The sequence below is a fragment of the Podarcis liolepis genome (genome assembly GCF_965112155.1).
Source record: "Podarcis liolepis genome assembly, chromosome: 4".
Taxonomy (NCBI): domain Eukaryota; kingdom Metazoa; phylum Chordata; class Lepidosauria; order Squamata; family Lacertidae; genus Podarcis; species Podarcis liolepis.
In genome coordinates, this window is record NC_139558.1 from 98,394,793 (window position 1) to 98,415,738 (window position 20,946).

Below are 20,946 nucleotides of genomic sequence, written 5' to 3' on the forward strand. Positions count from 1 at the left end.
CGAATCCCTGCGACGGGGTGAGCTCCTGTTGCTCAGTCCCTGCTCCTGCCAACCTAGCAGTTTGAAAGCACGTCAAAGTGCAAGTAGATAAATAGGTACCGCTCCAGTGGGAAGGTAAACGGCATTTCCGTGCGCTGCTCTGGTTCACCAGAAGTGGATTAGTCATGCTGGCCAAATGACCCGGAAGCTGTATGCCGGCTCCCTCGGCCAATAAAGCGAGATGAGCGCCGCAACCCCAGAGTTGGCCACGACTGGACCTAATGGTCAGGGGTCCCTTTACCTTTACTACCCCACCCATCTGGCTGAGTTTCCCCAGCCACTCTGGGTGGCTACCAATCGAGTGTTAAAAACAATACAGCATTAAATATTAAAAATGTCCCTAAACAGGGCTGCCTTCAGATGTCTTTTAAAGAGAAGATAGCTCCTTATTTCCTTCACATCTGAAGGGAGGGCGTTCCACAGGGCGGGCACCACCACCGAGAAGGCCCTCTGCCTGGTTACCTGTAACCTCACTTCTCGCAATGAGGGAACCGCCAAAAGGCCCTCGGCGCTGGACCTCAGTGGGTTAAAGAGCTCTGTGCCTCTAGGTCAGGGGTCAGCAAACTTTTTCAGCAGGGGGCCGGTCCACTGTCCCTCAGACCTTGTGGGGGGCCAGACTATATTTTGGAAAAAATACATATGAAGGAATTCCTATGCCCCACAAATAACCCAGAGATGCATTTTAAATAAAAGCACACATTCTACTCATGCAAAAACACGCTGATTCCGGACCGTCCGTGGGCCGGATTTAGAAGGCGATTGGGCCGAATCGCCCCCGGGCTTAGTTTGCCTACCCATGCTCTAGCAAAACCAATCCACGGGAGAACGGGACACAAAGCAGACTTTTTGCTTGTATGGGAAGTTATAGAAATGCAGGTGGTGCTGTGGGTTAAACCACAGAGCCTAGGACTTGCCCATCAGAAGGTCAGTGGTTCGAATCCCAGCAACAGGGTGAGCTCCCATTGCTCAGTCCCTGCTCCCGCCCACCTAGCAGTTCGAAAGCACATCAAAGTGCAAGTAGATAAATAGGTACCACTCCTGCGGGAAGGTAAACAGTGTTTCTGTGCGCTGCTCTGGTTGGCCAGAAGCGGTTTAGTCATGCTGGCCACATGACCCGGAAGCTGTATGCCGGCTCCCTCAGCCAATAAAGCAAGATGAGCGCCGCAACCCCAGAGTCGGCCACAACTGGACCTAATGGTCAGGGGTCCCTTTACCTTTACCTTTAGGGAAAGGCACTGAAGTGTGGGGCTTGAATGAATGGCCAAGAGGAAGATGTGCAGATGTCCCAAAAGCAAATCTGGATGAATGGAGAATAAAAGTCTGTTGTCCTTTAACATGTACCCCTGAACTGATTAGAAGGAACGATCAGTATATAGACGAACGCAGAGCTTCCCAAACTTTTTTGGGGGCCCTATTGGTTCCATAAACCCAGCACCCCCTAGTCTATAAAAAGAATCATTCGGACTAGCGGTTTGCACAACCCACCAGCTCTGGACACTGTATGTGTGAGTGTGTGAGTGTGGCTCCAGGCCCACAAGGCAGACAGCTAATTTGACTCATCTGCTTATCTGTGTGTAATTGCCCGCCTTGTTCAGCGTGTACTTAATTAGAAAGCTGGTTTGCTGTTCTAGGGTGGAAGCTGGGGCACCCGCAACTGTAAAAAATCGAACGCCCTGAACAGTTATGTAAGCTCAGAGAGAGAGAGAGAGAGAGAGAGGGAGAGAGAGAGGGAGAGAGAGCGCAAGCCTGGATTAGACTCTATTTGGAAAATTCAGCTCTTCCCAGCAGGTAGACACGCTGCAAAACAAAATAAAATAACCACCCCTGACTGGCGAGGGGCAGGCAAATCTTAAAGAGTTTCAGCAAGGAGGTAGATTAGCTGCCTTTGTTCCTCTCCGTATCTTTTGAAGTCTGAAACCTTAGCAGCTCTCCTGATTTTTGCTCCGCTTCCACAAAGCTCTGATTTTGAGGATCCCACAAAGGCTGTTTCAGACCCTGGGAAAAACTAAAAAAGGGGATAAAAATAGATGCGTAATTGTCAGCCCTCAAAAAAAGCAAAAGCAAAGCGGATGCATCCCAAAATTGCCTGATTATGCTGTAAATAGAAGAGTATATCACCGCCTTAGTTCAGGTTCCTTCGTGGCCAGCTTTTTCCTCTGGCTACGTTGTTGCCATATGTCCTCTTTTTCCAGGGCATAATAAGGCAATTTTAATGGCTAGGTAAAATACAAAATAAGAAGGCTCTTTTTAATGGGTAGGTAAAATGAGAGTCGTCATAGCGATCCATAGTTAAAAGCAGAAGTCGGCAAATGTGTCCTCTTTTTTGCTCTTCAAAATATGGCACTGCCAGGGCTGGATTTTGGTTTGATGAGGCCCTAAGATACTGAAGGCAATGGGGCCCTTTATATGTCCAGCTGTCCTTTGTCAACAACAAATGGTCGCTGTTTTTTGTGTTGGATATATGCTCTGTGGTAATTTATGGACCTAATAGGTATCTCAAGCCATTTGCACGTAACAGTCCATGCAGAATGTAGGCACCCTATATATAGAAAGGAGCGAAACAGTGATATTTTAGGGAGCAGGCTAGCAGGCGGGGCCCATGACTTACATCATAGCAGCCTACACAACACAAAACACTGTTGCTGTATGTAGGTTTTATTTTATTTGTTTTTTTATCTTATATTTTCGAAAGGTACACCCAGTTTTTTCCTCTTTATATTTTTTGGGGGGCCCCAAGAGAGTGGGGCCCTGAGCTTTAGCTTGTTTAGCTTACAGTGGTACCTCAGGTTACATACGCTTCAGGTTACAGACTCCGCTAACCCAGAAATAGTGCTTCAGGTTAAGAACTTTGCTTCAGGATGAACACAGAAATTGTGCTCCAGAAATTGCGCAGCAGCAGCAGCAGGAGGCCCCATCAGCTAAAGTAGTGCTTCAGGTTAAGAACAGTTTCAGGTTAAGTACAGACCTCCGGAACGAATTAAGTACTTAACCTGAGGTACCACTGTATAGCTTGTTTAGCTTATACGAAAATCCGGCACTGGCCACTGCCTGCCTTACCTTAAAAACCAGCTCTGCCAAAGCTGGCAGCGTCCTAATGTTTTGGACCACAGTTGTGCTGGGTCTCCGTGTAGAGTAACTTTCGTTGAAGAGAATATGTCTGCACAAATGCACTGTGCCATAGGGAAGGAGAGGGGAAAGATAGAATCCCTTAATGTTCCATGCAACACATCGGGGAAAACAAAATACCTATCTTGCTTCCCAACAGCAGCGATGAAAAGCATTCGCAATATGCAGGCAATAGCAGAGGAATTCTGCCACCCACAATCTAGGTCCCTGGTGCTTGAAGAATCTCCTGCTTCCTCTCCGAAATGAGGCCCTGGCATTTATGCCCCGAAGTCCTTAGCAAGCAGAACTGCTGACTTACGTTTCCTCATTTGTGGCCTCCCAAGATTAGCACATAACTGGCTCCTGGAAATCACCAAGGCTCTAGAATGCAACAGGAGATTTATGTTTCTGGCTCATTCAGGCAGATACAGCCCTGGTCCAATTTTTTCTCTCTCTCTCTTTCTCTTTCTCTTTCTCTCTCTGCTCACTTCCCTCTTCCGTCTCAGAACAGATACTCTTGCAGACACGATTCTTTTTTCTTTTCCTCTGCTTTTCAGTTTTATACATTTCACTCATTCATTTTACAATCATTTCAACATTTCAAAACTCAACTTCCTTTCCCCTCCCCCCTTTGTGCGGTTGCTAAAGTTTATTTTTAATATCTTCCGCATATCCAAATTAACTAAATTTGCTCATTTATTCATCTATAGTCATACCTCTCGTTACATTCGGTTCAGGTTACGTCTTTTCAGGTTGCGTCCCACAGCGGCCCAGAAGCACCGGAAAGGGTTACTTCCGGGTTTTGCTGCTTGCGCAGACGCTCAAAATGACGTCATGCGCATGCGCAGAAGCGGAGTCTGTAACCTGAAACATCTGCAACCCGAGGTACCACTGTATACGTTTATGAAACTGCAGGTTATTACAAGAATCCTGCCAATGTTCTTGTCTGTTTACCTCTGCAAATATTCCTGCTGACACGATTTTAAGACTGTCTAACCTGTGACTGAGAGGCTATATTTTGGGTAAAATAAATAAATGAATCACAATTTCAGTGGGGTCAAAGCGGAGATCCAAATGTTGATAACAGCCTCATTGTAAAAATAGACTATTTCCCAACCAACCTCTGATGGCCCATTGGGTAGAGAGGACTGCCCTCTGTAAAGATGGACACCTGGCCCTTTCTCTGCATTGCTATGAACATCTCTTTATGTTCCTGTTGTTGCTCCCCAGATAGCTGGGCCCAGGAGAGGATCCTGAATAAATTTTGGTTCCTGCAACATATTTTGGGGGCATGTGCACACCCAGGGCCAGATTTAGGTTTGATGAGGCCCTTAGCTACTGAAGGTAATGTCCAGCTTCATGTGTCCAGCTGTCCTTTGTCAACAACAAATCGTTGCTGTTTTTTGTGTTGAATATATGCTAGATGGTTATTTATGGACCTAACAGGTAAGAAATGCAGGTAAGATATTTTTTTTTATCATCTACGATACTGTTTTATTTATTTTATAGTACAGTACATTGATTATTGCTTTCATTTTATGGATCAGTGGTCTGGTTAGATAGTAAAATTCAGGTTAAATTGCTGTTTTAGGGGTTGTTTTTAAAAGTCTGGAACGGATTAATCTGTTTTGCATTACTTTCTGTGGGAAAGCGCACCTTGGTTTTGGAACGCTTTGGTTTTGGAACGGACATCCGGAACGGATTAAGTTTGAGAACTTAATTCGTTCCAGAGGTCCGTTCTTAACCTGAAACTGTTCTTAACCTGAAGCATCACTTTAGCTAATGGGGCCACCCGCTGCCGCCGCACGATTTCAGTTCTCATCCTGAAGCAAAGTTCTCAACCCGAGGTAATATTTCTGGGTTAGCGGAGTCTGTAACCTGAAGCGTATGTAACCTGAGGTACCACTGTATATAGAAAGGAGCAAAGCAGTGATATTTTAGGGAGCAGGCTAGCAGGCGGGGCCCATGATTTACATTATAGGAGCCTACACAATACAAAACACTGTTCCTGCATGTAGGTTTTATTTTATTTGTTTTTTATCTTATATTTTGGAAATGTACATCCAGTTCTTTTACCTTTAAATTTTTGTGGGGGCCCCCAAGAGAGTGGGGCCTTAAGCTATGACTTGTTTAGCTTCTACGTAAATCCAGCGCTGGTTCCTGCAACCAGTGGCGTAGCGTGGGGGGTGCAGGGGGGGCCGGCCACACCGGGCGCAACATCTGGGGGTTAGGGTTAGGGGGCGCAAATCCACGGGTTAGGGGGTGCAAATTACTTGCCTTGCCCCGGGTGCTGACAACCCACGCTACGCCACTGCCTACAACCGATTTTGGGGGCATGCGTGCATTGCATTTCTAACTGCTACCCTTGCAGGAAATGTGCTTGGAGCATCCTTCGCTTGCAGGAAAGCGTTTTAGAAACGGTGACGTTTCGCCACCTGCTGGCAGACACACATCTCTGCCTTGGAAGCAATTTAACACTCGTTTTTTGTTTTTGTTTTTTTAAAAAAGGGAAGTCTCCTATTAGGTCAGCTTTATTAATAGAATGACTGGATGCAGGATTATTTTGCACTCTGAGCACTTTTCCCCCTCCAGAAATACTCTCCGTGATGACATGGTACTATTCTGCACGGGCAGAAGGAACGGAAGGGTAATGGCTCAGTGGAAAAAGCATATGTTTGCAGTTCAAAGGCAGTGCTGGATTTACATATAAGCGAAACAAGCTATAGCATAGGGCCCCACTCTTTTGGGGGCCCCAAAAAAATTAAAAGGGGAAAAAAACTGGATGCTGTATATATATATGCTGTAAGCCGTCCAGAGTGGCTGGGGAAACCCAGCCAGATGGGCAGGGTATAAATATTATTATTGTTGTTGTTGTTGTTGTTGTTGTTGTTGTTGTTTTGCAGGAGCAAAAAGGACTGAAAGTGGGATACTGTATAAATGCCTTGATACCATCATGAACACAAATCATCATGGATGCACTATAAGAAGGACGTTTGCAGAATTCCATAGGCAATATTTAGTTTTTTAAGTGGATTTGGACCAGACAGCCATTCAGACAGAGGGTGCCATAAAACTGTCTTCTGCAGCGTAGGTCACCTAGCCACCCTCTCTTACTCATCTTTTGTTAATAATAATAATAATAATAATAATAATAATAATAATAATAATAATAATAATTTTATACAGTTCTATGATTCTGTGATTCTATGACTTCCAATTGCTAATCCCTGAAAAAGTGCTGGCATTCCCCCCCCTGTACTGAGCCTGCTTGGTGTGGCGAACCTGGAAGAATGGTCTTGCTAACTGAAGACAGAGGGACAAATGAGAGCAGCCGTTTGTCAGACTCACTGTCTAGGCGTACATCCCAAATCAGCGCTAATGTCTCCTTATCTTGCCTTCCTGCCTCTTCTGCTTCCAAGATGTATTTATCTGGGCTAAATCTTGTCTCGACTTGCATGTTCCACATTGCCTTGCAGGCCATTGGGTAAGTGGGCTACTGTAAAGCGGTCTTCCCCAGCCAGATGTTTTGGACTACAAAGCCCATCAGCCAGAGCCAGCTCTGCGCTACGGCAGTGGCGTAGCGTGGGGTGCAGGGGGGGCCGGCTGCACCGGGCGCAACATCTGGGGGTTAGGGTTAGGGGCGCAAATCCACGGGTTAGGGGGCACAAATTACTTGCCTTGCCCCGGGTGCTGACAACCCACGCTACGCCACTGCGCTACGGTGGTCTGGCTATTCGTGTCCAGGGATAGACGGGGGACCCGTCCACTGAAATAGCAAAGCGCCTCACCTCAGGCCCTGAGGAGAAAGCGTAACCGAACCAAACTTGAGACCCGGCCAAACTGTTAGAACGTTTCCAATGGCAATTTAAAGCTGCAACGCTTTTCGTTTTGCTGACCCAGGGAGGGCTGGGAAACTCTACCTCCGTTTGACAGCAGAGTGTGAAATGCTTCGCCGAGCTGAGTCACACAGAGCCCAGTGTCCCCAGGCAAGATGTTTCCTTCTAAAGGCAGCTTGATCCTTCGTGTTCAGGCACGGCGAAGAGGAGGAGACCCCGTGAGAAGCATTTCAGGAAGGTGACGAAAGGCTGCCCTCAAGGAAGGCTTTTTGGAAAAACCATTTGATGGCTTAGAAACCGCAAGTGGGGCTGAATCACAGAGAAGGGAGCCTCACCCCGTCTAAAAATGGTGCCGCCTGCAAACTGTGATTCAGAAAGTGCACATGAGGTTGAATCCTGACAAGACAGAAGTGCTGTTCTTGGGTGACAGGGGGCGGGCTGGTGTGGAGGACTCCCTGGTCCTGAATGGGGTAACTGTGCCCCCAAAGGACCAGGTGCGCAGCCTGGGAGTCATTTTGGACTCACAGCTGTCCATGGAGGCGCAGGTCAATTCTGTGTCCAGGGCAGCTGTCTACCAGCTCCATCTGGTACGCAGGATGAGACCCTTCTTGCCCACAAACTGTCTCGCCAAAGTGATGCATGCTCTAGTTATCTCCCGCTTGGACTACTGCAATGCGCTCTACGTGGGGCTACCTTTGAAGGCGACCCGGAAACTACAACTAATCCAGAATGCGGCAGTTAGACTGGTGACTGGGAGCAGCCACCGAGACCACATAACACTGGTCTTGAAAGACCTGCATTGGCTCCCAGTACATTTCTGGGCACAATTCAAAGTGTTGGTGCTGACCTTTAAAGCCCTAAACAACCTCGGTCCTTTATACCTGAAGGAGCATCTCCACCTCCATTGTTCAGCCCGGACACTGAGGTCCAGCTCCAAGGGCCTTCTGGCGGTTCCCTCACTGGGAGAAGTGAGGTTACAGGGAACTAGGAAGAGGGCCTTCTCGGCAATGGAGTCCTTCCTGTTGAACGTCCTCCCTTCAGATGTGAAGGAAATAAGCAGCTATCTTCTCTTTAAAAGACATCTGAAGGCAGGGAAGTTTTTTATGTGTGACATTTTAATGTATCTTTGATCTTTGTTGGAAGCTGCCCAGAGTGGCAGGGTACAAATAATAAATTATTATTATTATTATTATTACATGACAGCAGCCGGTTGGATCAAGCCAGTGGCCCATCTAGGCGCAAAACTGTGTTTGGAGTCAATCGGACAAGGCTGGGTTTTTTGGCATTAACTTGTGACCAGGGACAGAGGAAGCGGGATGCAGTGGGGACGGATCGCCCCGGGTGTCTTCGCTGAGAGGGCTGAATTTGTCGAATCCTCTTTAAAACCACCCAGTTTGGCAGCCGTCATGGCCTCCAACATTGGGATTGAGCTCCACAGATAAACTGTGCACAGTCTTGAAGCAGCCCTTTCTTTTCTCTGCCCTGAATCTTCCAATAATAATAATAATAATTTATTATTTATACCCCGCCCATCTGGCTGGGCCTCCCCACTCACTCAGCTTCAACTGTTGTGACAGAGGGAGGGAAACGTTCCTCTATCCAATTTCTCCAAGTCATGAGTAATTTTCATAAACTTCTGCTATATCAACTCTTATTTGCCATTTCTTTAAACTTAAAAGTTCCAAATGCTGCAAGTGTTCTTCATAGAGGAGCCTTGATAATTCTGGCTGCTCTTTTCTGAACCTTTTCCGGGGGGGGGGGGGAGTGTAGCTGAATCTTAACCCCAGAATGAACACAGTGTTCTGCCTGACTCTTAAATGCAGCTTTGAGAAGAGCCATTCCCCAAACTCACAGCGTTCCCAGCTTGGAAGCACGAATCCTAAGAAGGGAGGGAAGAGGGAGGGGAGTTGTGGAGGAGATCCTCTCACAGCTGCTGGCCAGGACTCCCGACATCTGCGTTTCTCTTAGCAGACATCGCTTGGCAATATTTTTCCAGAGTTGCATCATGCCGACTCCCAGAATTTTCTAGACAATCATCTCTCTGCCTCTGTGGGGGCTTGAAGTCTAAATTGTATATCTATACAATGCAGGAGCATTACATAAATGTGCAAAGGAAACAAGCAATTTTCTCAACAGGGAGAATTTGTGTTGGGCTAAATTAAACACTGTGTGCAGTTCCTGCTAGCCATCCCTGTGATTTCTTTTTCACCCAGAAAAAGATCAATGCCATCCAAAGAATGCTGGCAATATGCTCAGGATTGGCCTCTGGAAGATAGCTCTGGATTTACATAATTTTGGCCGACCAGTTCCTCAATTCTGGCCCAGCTGTCATCACTTAGTCTGACTTTTTTCTCCTGGAAGTTCTGCCTGAAAGAGGCTTCGTGCTCCTCAGCACTGGATTAAAACTCGCACCAACATTCTTAACAACTAGGTAAAGGCAAAGGGACCCCTGACCGTTAGGTCCAGTCGTGGCCGACTCTGGGGTTGCGGCGCTCATCTCGCTTTACTGGCCGAGGGAGCCGGCGTACAGTTTCCGGGTCATGTGGCCAGCATGACTAAGCCGCTTCTGGCGAACCAGAGCACTGCACGGAAACGCCGTTTACCTTCCCGCTGGAGTGGTACCTATTTATCTACTTGCACTGGTGTGCTTTCGAACTGCTAGGTTGGCAGGAGCAGGGACCGAGCAACGGGAGCTCACCCCGTCACGGGGATTCGAAGCACCGACCTTCTGATCAGCAAGCCCTAGGCTCTGTGCTGTTTAACCCACAGCACCACCCGCAAAGATTGAGCTGTTGCAAATGCAGAACAGGTGTTGTGCGAAGCTGCTGCCCAGGAGGACTCCCCTGAGTGAGTGCTTGAGGGCCCTGCTCTTGCCACTTACCATCTGGCTTGGGGCGGGGCCTGAAGCCTCACAAGGACTGCTTGCTGCCTGCTGCCCAGGAGGACTCCCCTGAGTGAGTGCTTGAGGGCCCTGCTCTTGCCACTTACCATCTGGCTTGGGGCGGGGCCTGAAGCCTCACAAGGACTGCTTGCTGCCTGCTGCCCAGGAGGACTCCCCTGAGTGAGTGCTTGAGGGCCCTGCTCTTGCCACTTACCATCTGGCCTGGGGCGGGGCCTGGGGCCTCACAAGGACTGCCTGCTGCCTGCTGCCTGCTGCCCAGGAGGACTCCCCTGTGTGAGTGCCTGAGGGCCCTGCTCCTTTTTGCCACTTACCACCTGGCCAAGGGAGGGCCTGACAGGCCTCACAAGGACTGCTCCTGCCACCTACTATCTGGCCCAGGGTGGGGCATCACAAGGATGGTTGTTGCCACTGATGCTGCTACTGCCCAGGAGGACCCGTGGGGGTGCAGAGTTCTTTTTAACATTTTTTTAAAAAATATTTTCCTTTCCTTTTAGATTTTTTATATATGGAGGTGGGATGGATGTTTGGGTGGGCTTGGGAATTTGTTAGATTTTGATGAATTTGTAATTTTTGCAGTTTTATTTGTATTGTTTTATTGCTTTCTGGGTTGTTTTTGTTTTATTGTTTTAAGGTTTTATTGTTTTAGGCTGCGAAAGAATAACATTAATTGCCATCAATGGAGGCCACTATGAGGCCTGGGATTGCTACCGTGGAGGGGCGAGGGAGGTATGGCGGTGGGGGCAGATGGTACAGGCGAAGGGGATCGAGATATGGATACGCTCGTACCCTTTCCAATCTGCGCCCCATCCCGAGGGACGAGGGTAGGGTGAGCAAGGATTACTCACCTCCGTCACTGGTGCTGTGCAATGCCAGGTCTATAGGCAATAAAACCGCCACCCTGCGAAATTTCTTTATCTCGCAGGGGGTCGACCTGGCTTGTGTGACGGAGACCTGGGTGCGCGAAGGGGCAACAGTTACCTTACGAGAGATGGCGCCCCCGGGTTTCTCCGTCCTCCACCAGTCGCGGACTGTGGGCCGGGGGGGAGGGGTGGCATTATTAATCCGGGAAGATTGTCCTTTCAGGGCTCTACCATCGCCATCGATCCCCAGCATTGAATGTGTTGGCCTAGTGTGGGGCTCCGAGGAGAGCTTGGCTGTCTGGCTGGTGTACCGGCCACCTAGCGCACCAGCAGCCACCCTGTCAGGCCTATTGGAGGCGGTGGCCGGCTGGGCCTTGGAGTTCCCCAACCTATTGGTATTGGGGGACTTCAACATCCATGCTGATGCCACTCCCTCCTCACAGGCTCTGGACCTGGTGTCTTCCATGGCGACACTAGGGCTCTCCCAGTTTGTTTCGGGCCCCACGCATCAAGCAGGCCACACGCTGGATTTGATCTTTGGCGTAGGTATAGATGTGATCATGTCTCCTTCGATGAAGGTGCCATGGTCTGATCACTACGCTCTGAAAGCCAGGATTGACTTTCCGCCCCCACCCTGCTTAGGTGGCAAGCCAATTTGGGCTCGCCCGCGGAGGCTGATGGACCCTGATAGATTCCGTCAGGCCTTGCGGGACCTTGCTCCCCCTGGCGACTCATTGACTGAGCTTGTTGAGGGCTGGAATATCCAGCTCCTGGCAGCCATCGATGAGATCGCACCTAAGCGCCCTCTGCGACCCCGCAGAAACCGGGCTCCCTGGTTTACCGAGGAGCTCCGGAAAATGAAGCGGGACCTCAGACGGCTAGAGCGAGTATGGCGGGGTGCCCGTGACGGAGCCTCAAGAACATCTTATAGGGCTTTTATGAAAACCTACGAGATGGCGGTGAAGGCTGCTAAGAAGTCATACTTCTCGGCCTCCATTGCATCCGCTAGCTCTCGCCCAGCGCAATTATTTAGTATAATCAGGTCTTTAACGGCCCTTGTGGGACAGCCAAATTTAAATAACAATTTGACACTTAGCTGTGAGGCATTTGCGAGCTTCTTTGCGGAGAAGGTCTTGTTGCTCCGCCATGACCTCCCTGCCAATTTGGATACAATAAAGGAACTGGAGGCCCCTCGACTGTCCTCGGGTCCAGTATTGGACCACTTCGACCGGATATCCCCAGCCGATGTGGACAGACTCCTCCGAGCTGGAAAGCCCACCACCTGTCCTCTCGACCCGTGCCCGTCTTGGCTGATTAGAGCGTGTCCAGACGAGGTGCGGGCCCTCCTGGGGGATATCATCAATTTGTCCCTTGGCACGGGGACATTCCCAGGGGAACTGAAGGAGGCAGTGGTGCGCCCGCTCTTAAAGAAAACATCATTAGATCCTTTAGATCTATCCAATTACCGCCCGGTTTCGAATCTTCCGTTCCTGGGTAAGGTGATTGAGAGAGCGGTTGCCGAACAGCTTGGTGGGTTTCTGGATGAAACATCGGCTTTGGATCCATTCCAGTCCGGCTTCCGCACTGGTCATGGGACCGAGACGGCTCTGGTCGCCCTAACAGATGATCTTCGTAGACAGCTGGATCGAGGCGGGTCGGGGCTGCTGATTCTTCTAGATCTATCAGCAGCTTTCGACATGGTCGATCACGAACTTCTGGACCACCGCCTTGCCGACGTGGGGATCCAGGGCACAGTCCTTCAATGGCTGCGCTCGTTTCTCTCTGGTCGGGGACAGAGGGTGGCGCTTGGGGGGGAATTGTCATCGCGCCACTCCTTGGTGTGTGGAGTACCTCAGGGTGCGATACTCTCCCCGATGCTTTTCAACATCTTTATGCGCCCCCTCGCCCAGCTTGTCCGGAGTTTTGGGCTGGGTTGCCATCAGTATGCCGATGACACCCAACTCTATCTGTTGATGGATGGCCATCCTGACTCGGCCCCAGACACACTGACCAGATGTTTGGAAGCTGTGGCTGGATGGTTACGTGGGAGCCGGTTGAAGCTAAATCCTTCGAAGACAGAGGTCCTGTGGCTAGGGCGGGGCGATATGGGATTGGGGGGGCAACTCCCATCTCTTGCGGGGGCGCAATTAGTGCCAGCACCGTCTGTTAAGAGTTTGGGTGTAATCTTCGACGCCTCCCTTTCCATGGAGGCGCAGATTGCAGCTATAACAAAGGCGGCATTTTTCCATCTCCGCCAAGCTAAGCAGTTGGCTCCTTACCTCTCTCGCCCTGACCTGGCCACTGTGATCCACGCGACGGTCACCTCCAGATTGGATTATTGTAACTCGCTCTACGTGGGGCTGCCCTTGAGACTGACCCAGAAACTCCAGCGGGTGCAGAATGCCGCGGCGAGACTCCTTATGGGGTCTTCGCTGCGAGATCACATTCATCCGGTGCTACACCAGCTGCACTGGCTCCCGGTGGAGTACAGGATCAGATTTAAGGTGCTGGTTTTAACCTTTAAAGCCCTATACGGCCTAGGACCCTCGTACCTACGGGACCGCCTCTCCTGGTATGCCCCACAGAGAAACTTACGGTCTTCAAATAAAAACATCTTGAAGGTCCCAGGCCACAGAGAAGTTAGGCTGGCCTCAACTAGAGCCAGGGCTTTTTCGGCTGTGGCTCCGATCTGGTGGAACACTCTGTCACAAGAGACCAGGGCCCTGCGGGACTTGACATCTTTCCGCAGGGCCTGCAAGACAGAGTTGTTCCGCCAGGCCTTTGGCCAGGGCACAGCCTGACTCCCTCCCTCGGCAATCTTCGCGGAGCTCTGGCCCAATGGTTGCCAGTGGCCTGAATTAATTAATTTTACAATGAATGATTTTAGAGTGTTGTTTATGTTATACTTTTATACTGTTTTATTGTTGTTAGCCGCCCTGAGCCCGGCTTCGGCTGGGGAGGGCGGGATATAAATAAAATTTATTATTATTATTATTATAAAAGTGCCAGTTCCTCCGACCCAAGGGATTCTGGGAATTGTAGTTCAACATCTGGAGGGTCAGCTAAAGCAGACATCCGCTTTCTGCAGCATGTGGGTGGTGAGAATTGGGAACCCTTCCTGTTCTCATGGGCCGGGTGCCAAGATGCAGAGATCACAATGAGCATGCGGGAAGAAACTGAGCTCAGCTGGGTGACAGGCGGAGGAGTCCACGGTTTGATGTTCAAGCCCACAATTTGGATGCACACGTGTCGCTTGGTTCAGTCCCTAGATCAGCCTTGCCCAGCCCCGTTTTGAAAGGCAGCACCCTTCAGTCTCAGACAGCATGGCTGTTGGTCAGGGATGAGGACAGGTGTAAAAGTGAGGTAAAGGTAAAGGACCCCTGGACAGTCCAGCCAAAGGCGACTATGGGGTTGCGGCGCTCATCTCACTGTCAGTCCAAGGGAGCCGGCATTTGTCCACAGACAGCTTTCCGGGTCCTGCAGCCAGCAGGACTAAACCACTTCTGGCACAACAGGAAACTGTGATAGAAACCAGAATGCACAGAAACACTGTTTACTTTCCCGCCACAGTGGTACCTATTTATCTACTCGCACTGGCGTGCTTTCAAACTGCTAGGTTGGCAGGAGCTGGGAAAGAGCAACGGGAGCTCACCTCATCGTGTGGATTCAAACCACCGACCTTTTGATCGGCAAGCCCAAGAGGCTCAATGGTTTAGACCACAGCGCCACCTGCATCCCCAGAAGAGGAGTAGACCTGTATTTCTGAAGTCACTTCAGCAGCAGATGAAAAAAAAATATCCCCCAGCCGCCTCACCCTGCTCTGCACTGTATTTTTCTAGAACGAAGATTCCCCTTTTTAAGGTGACATTGTCATCTCCCGCTTTCAATGGAACTAGACGTAAATCGAGTGTTTTATGCGAAAGGTGTGTTCCAAGGAGGGATCTGAAGGAAGTCAAGAATATGATCCTCGTTGAGGGAGTTCTGGGCGCCTAGTGAGAATGGGTGGCACTCTGAAAACCAATAATAATAATAATAATAATAATAATAATAATAATAATAATAATAATAATTTTATACCCTGCCCATCTGGCTGAGTTTCCCCAGCCCACTCTGGGCAGCTCCTAATCGAGTGTTAAAAACAATACAGCATTAAATATTAAAAACTTCCCTAAAGAGGGCTGCCTTCAGATGCCTTCTAAAAGTCAGATGGTTGTTTATTTCCTTGACATCTGGTGGGAGGGTGTTCCACAGGGCGCGTGCCACTACCAAGAAGGCCCTCTGCCTAGTTCCCTGTAACTTGGCTTCTCGCAGGGAGGGAACCGCCAGAAGGCCCTCGGAGCTGGATCTCAATGTCCGGGCTGAACGATGGGGATGGAGACGCTCCTTCAGGTCTACTGGACCGAGGCCATTTAGGGCTTTAAAGTTTCTGTCGTTTGGAAGAAGCAATAGTAAGGACCAAACAGCAACCAAGGATAATGGAGGCCACCAAGAAGCTCTTGATGTCCAAGGAAGGCACATCTGGATCCAAGGAAGCCCTTTTATACCCCTTCCGGCCAGGGACATCCAATGGTAAGCCTCAGTGGGTGGAGTCAGTTCAGGACCGGAAGCTTCTTCCCTGAGAAAGTCCCGCCCCTGCAGTCCCGCATTTCACCACATGGGGCAGCTGCACACTGAACCCTGAAGCTTTGACACCCTTGGAGTTGAATTAAGCATCACCCTTTGCAATTGGATTGGGGTAATTTGCCTAGCTGGCATTACCCAAGCTGGAGTCTTCTGCACAGAATAACAGCATTTTGTTTTCATTTGGGAGCGCAGGAGGAATTTCCCTTGGGGCACATTGGCAAGAGACAAGAATTGCCTTCTGCGCCACCGGACAGTGAGAAGCAAGCAGGTACTAGTCAGTTACAGAGGCTCTATTGTATGGGTAGGGAAACTAAGGCCCAGGGGCCAGATCCGGCCCAATTGCCTTCTAAACCCGGCCTAAACCTGATCTGGGAATCAGTGTGTTTTCACATGAGTAGAATGTGTCCTTTTCTTTTGTTATGGAAGGGGGGGGCATGTCTTCAAAATGCATCTCTGGGTTATTTGTGGGGCATAGGAATTCGTTCATTATGTGAGAGACAGTGGACCGGCCTCCTGCTGAAAATGTTTTCTGATCCCTGCCTATTGAGTCAAAAGACAGAGAGCTTTGCAGTACACTAGGTAAAGGTAAAGGGACCCCTGACCATTAGGTCCAGTCGTGGACAACTCTGGGGTTGCGGCGCTCATCTCACTTTACTGGCTGAGGGAGCCAGCGTACAGCTTCCGGGTCATGTGGCCAGCATGACTAAGCCGCTTCTGGTGAACCAGAGCAGCGCACGGAAACGCCGTTTACCTTCCCGCCAGAGCGGTACCTATTTATCTACGTGCACTGGTGTGCTTTCGAACTGCTAGGTTGACAGGAGCAGGGACCGAGCAACAGGAGCTCACTCCGTCGCGGGGATTCGAACTCCCGACCTTCTGATCGGCAAGTCCTAGGCTCAGTGGTTTAGACCACAGCACCATCCACGTCCCTAAAGACGATCAAATTCATGGTGGCATAAGCTTTTCGTAGACTGCGGTCCCTTTCATCAGATGCATGAAGCATCATTCATCGCAGGCAGCAGTGCCATCAGGGGAAAGACAAATTCAAAAAGTACAGATAGCAGCAATTAAAGTTTGACTGTATGCAAGGTAAACACAGAACAGCGGCAGGCACAGGGGATAAAATAATCAGGCTGGCCACCCCAGAACTAGCACAACCACATCCTAGAATTCCTGGAGCTTTTGTTGCTGATCCAGAAGCAGAACAGGGCAATGGCAAAGAGGGCAGTGGCAAAAATTAAGAATAAGCGCTGCAGATGATCCCGGGAGCTGTTTCGTTGCAAGATGGAGCTGTGCGTACAGCGGGAATTTGCTTATTTACGTCTCTTAGAATGTGCTATAGGAGGAGATGGGTCCTTTGGCAGCTGAGGCCTGTCATTAGAGAAAGAGACTTCTCCTTCCATGCTTACACATATGTACGTCCCGTCCCCCCCGCTTCCCCAGCTCCAGTTCCCCCTTGGCTTGCGGCAAACTGTCCAGCGTGGCAGTGGGTGGGGGTGGAGGCTGGAAGATGCAGAGTTGCAAAGCCACACCCCTTCAGATTTCTCAGATTTCAGGCGATTGCACCAGAAATTTGCAGAGCAAGGGTTTTTTTAAAAAAAGAGAGAGAGAGGGAGAGGAGAAGAAGAAGAAGCAGCACTGGAGGATGGGGGCAGCTGTAGTCGGTTGCGTCTAAATTCCTATTCCAGATTTATTAATAAGGCAACCAAATATAGATGGTACCCAAATGGAAACATATCAGCTTAAATTATTTCTAAGAATTACACATAAACATAAAACACGTGACCTGTACAATAAGCAAAAGGTAAAGCGACCCCTGACCATTAGGTCCAGTCATGGCCAACTCTGGGGTTGCAGCACTCATCTCGCTTTAGTGGCCGAGGGAGCCGGCGTACAGCTTCTGGGTCATGTGGCCAGCAGGACTAAGCCATTTCTGGCGAACCAGAGCAGCACACAGAAACGCCGTTTACCTTCCCGCCAGGGTGGTACCTATTTATCTACTTGCACTTTGACATGCTTTCGAACTGCTAGGTTGGCAGGAGCAGGGACCGAGCAACAAGAGCTCACCCCGTCACGGGGATTCGAACCGCCGACCTTCTGATCGGCACGCCCTAGGCTCTGTGGCAAACCATAATTTAAAAACAGAATCTCAGGGAGGGGGATTGCACGCTACAGAATTGTAGAATTGGAAGGGACCAGAGAGTCATTTAGTCCAAAACCCTGCAATACACAAGCTTACCCAGTTTTCAAACCATACCAGGCCCTGCTCAGCTTTGCAAAAGGCGCTAGAAGTTTTATTGCTGTGCCACCACACTTCCATTTTACCCGACTGCTCTCCCCTGGGGAAACCTGATCTTTTAGCGCTGAATTGGAATGAAAAGGCAATTGGGTTTCCCGTGGACTGTGGTTTGTTCCGATTTAGCCCTGTTGAAACCAAGACAACAGATATTGCATCTCAGCCACATCACTGAGTGTAGCAAGCACCACAAAAAATGATTCTCAATAGGAATGCCTAGCTCTTTCACACAGTTTACAGAATAGCATACAATGCCTGGCTTCCTCTACCCAGGGACTGCCTCATAGACAAAAGCACCAGTCTCAGAAAATTCGGCTCCATTGCCTGTGAGTGTTTTGCAGAGAAAAGGTGGATTCAAGCTCAGATCGATATTTCTCTTCCCTGGTTCCAAAGTGGGGGGAAGCCCTGGAGGAACTAACAGCATCCATGTCTGGTTCTGCAAGCAGAGCTTGGAGTTGCGCTTATCAAAAACAGCTCGAAAAGAGAAAGAGATGTCCTTACATGCCCTCAATGTTCCTAGGCAGAAGGAAACATCAGGAGACATAAAAAAAAGAAAGAAAGAAAGAAAAGGATTTTTGCTAGGGGGAAAAATCGCATTCCTGAAGAAGCCATGGGAAGCAACCTGAAGGCCATGTCAGATTGTGGCTCATCTAGGCTGGTATTGTCTGCACTGGATGGCAGCTGCTGAAGCCAGGGACTGAAGCTGTGGTGGTTGTTGTTGCACCCACAAAACGTGTTCTCCGCAACTGAGCTGCAGACCTTTGCTCTATCAAGGTGGGCTTGTGAGTGTGGAGATACAAACACCCTGTTCAGATGGAATGACGGCCCCCCATCTTGACAAGGGGCTCCCTGTTATGTGATCAGTATTTGCCTGAGCTTTGACTCTGGACTAAGGATTCTGAGCTCCTGTGTTCTGATTCGATACACAATGTCCAATCACAGAACATTTCAGGATTTGGGCCTCTGCCATTGGCCCTTGAACTCTTGAGTCGTGATTCGCAGCTTGGAAGTTTAGACAGCCAATCACGTTGGGAGTGGGAGTGGCCCAGGCTTTCGGGAATGTATATAAGCAGCTGCTTTGCCCCCGTTTCACAGTTATGTAGTTCAATAAAGGTTCTTGCTGTTATCGTTGTGTCTTGCCACATGGGAACCCACCTATACTTCACTCCCCAATCACATTGGGTAGGAAAGAGTCACTCAGGGTCCTTCCAGAAGACCCAGAAGACCCTGTGAATAGAGCATCCATCTTGATTTGTGCACAAGGAGATTAGAGAAAGAAAGCTGCAGAGATAGTGCAGGATAGTGCGCACCCCGGAAATGATCTCTTTCAGCTTCTGCCTTCTGGAAGAAGGTCCAGGGTTATAAAGACTAGGACTAGCCGCCTGAGAAGCAGTTTCTATCCAAATGCGATTTTGGTTTTAAACACAGTGTAAGGTAGTCTCTATGTGAGTATATTGTATTCAATTATGGGGTATCAGAGTTTTTAGGGGCTAACCAGGTTGGGATAGCTGAGATAGCAGGCTTGTTGGTTTTTGAATGTCTGATGTAGATTTTTTTCAGTTTCGTTGTTCTGTATGGGACAATGACAATCCAGATTATCGTAGATGCTGCCAGCTATTCATCCTGACTTGTTCGCGGGGAGGTTTGACGACACTGCATCAAAACAAGGGTTGCCCCACCCCTTCTCCTATGCACCCCCCTTTCCTATCGCAAAGAGTCTGATCTTTCGGGGAAAGTGGGTTTGTTGCAGAAATCCTCCAACTGCGCCACCCAAATTTAACGGTGCAGCATTGAAGGAAGTGTCTGGAAGCGTCCCAAGGTGGTAATGCTGTAATGGACCTAACTGCATTTGGATGGGGCCAGAAACTTCCTAGATTCAATTCTTGCAGAGCTGAGCAAGGACCTAAAGCGTGATCTCATCGCAGCTAATCCTGTTCCTGTTCTTGTTGGGGAGAGAATAAAGCTCTTGCAGTGGCGTAGCGTGGGGGGTGCAGGGGGGGCCGGCCGCACCGGGCGCAACATCTGGGGGTTAGGGTTAGGGGGTGCAAATCCACAGGTTAGGGGGCGCACATCCACGGGTTAGGGGACGCAAATTACTTGCCTTGCCCCGGGTGCTGACAACCCACGCTACGCCACTGAGCTCTTGTCCAACTTCCTGGCTGGTCTGTCTTCCGAGCATGTGGCACTGGCACAGTCTTCCTGGGACCAGTTGGGAGCGGGTGTCATGTGATCAAATGCTCCCCCATGCCGAAAACTCCATTACGTTGGGAAACCTGCACGCCCAGGAGAAGCCAAACCAGGGATACAAAACTCATGCGCCAGGCAGGAACTTTTCCCCATGAGGTTCTCTCCCCTGCGGAAAAGGGAAACCCCAACAAATCCCAGTGTTGCTATTGTTGTTTTGCTGCATGAACAGCTTGGGGTGGGTTGTGGGGGGGGGGTTGGAATTAGGAACACTGTCCTCTTATTCTGCATGACCTTACTATCCTGTCTACCTTCTGGAGTTCTGTCGTTCTCCTTCCAGATGACTGCATTTTTGTGCGCTCCATGTGCCGCCTCCGATGTAATAAAAGGTTATTATGGGGAACAGATGAAACAAGCTATTTCGCTCACAGCTGGACACAAAAGATGGGCAATAGGAGGGGGGGCGAGGAGACATTCCTGTCTCTCTCAACTGCCGTAATGCCCATTAGCAAAGGCTGGTTGGAGACTAGATGAGGGAGATATATGGAGATTTTGCTCTCAGTTCATCTGAGGGCAGATTCATTTAATTCATTGGCTTCAAGTATCCATGCACCGGTTCCCATCCAGAAAGAAGAACGAATGCAATGCAGTTTACAAAAGAAATCGAACCCTATGAAACAATAGTTTATAACGCAGGTCCCTTCCCAGACTGTCAGTGTCTTTTGCAAATTCAGGCTGCCACAATTACAGTGGTACCTCGGGTTACATACACTTCAGGTTACATACGCTTCAGGTTACAGACTCCGCTAACCCAGAAATAGTACCTCGGGTTAAGAACTTTGCTTCAGGATGAGAATAGAAATCGCAGCAGTAGCAGGAGGCCCCATTAGCTAAAGTGGTGCTTCAGGTTAAGAACAGTTTCAGGTTAGGAACGGACCTCCGGAATGAATTAAGTACATAACCAGAGGTGCCACTGTATAGGTGATTGGGAGGTCCTGCACAACAATCCCATGCCCCAAAACAATAGTTTTGCAGTACAGAAAGTGACAGAAATTCACTGGAAACTGTGAGGTAAGTCTTTTAATGCTTAAATGTTTCTTT

At 49.4% G+C, this 20,946-nt stretch overlaps 1 protein-coding gene across 1 annotated transcript in view; it reads left to right on the forward strand.

Moving 5' to 3' along the window:
• The first annotated feature begins 10,801 nt into the window (after nt 1-10,801).
• LOC310705311 (uncharacterized protein) overlaps nt 10,802-20,946 on the forward strand; it is a 145,288-nt gene continuing 135,143 nt past the window's right edge. The window contains exon 1 of the mRNA XM_083499944.1: nt 10,802-11,718. Within this exon, the coding sequence (XP_083356070.1) occupies nt 10,871-11,718 (848 nt within the window). The 5' untranslated portion in view covers nt 10,802-10,870. The remainder of the gene's footprint in view (nt 11,719-20,946) is intronic.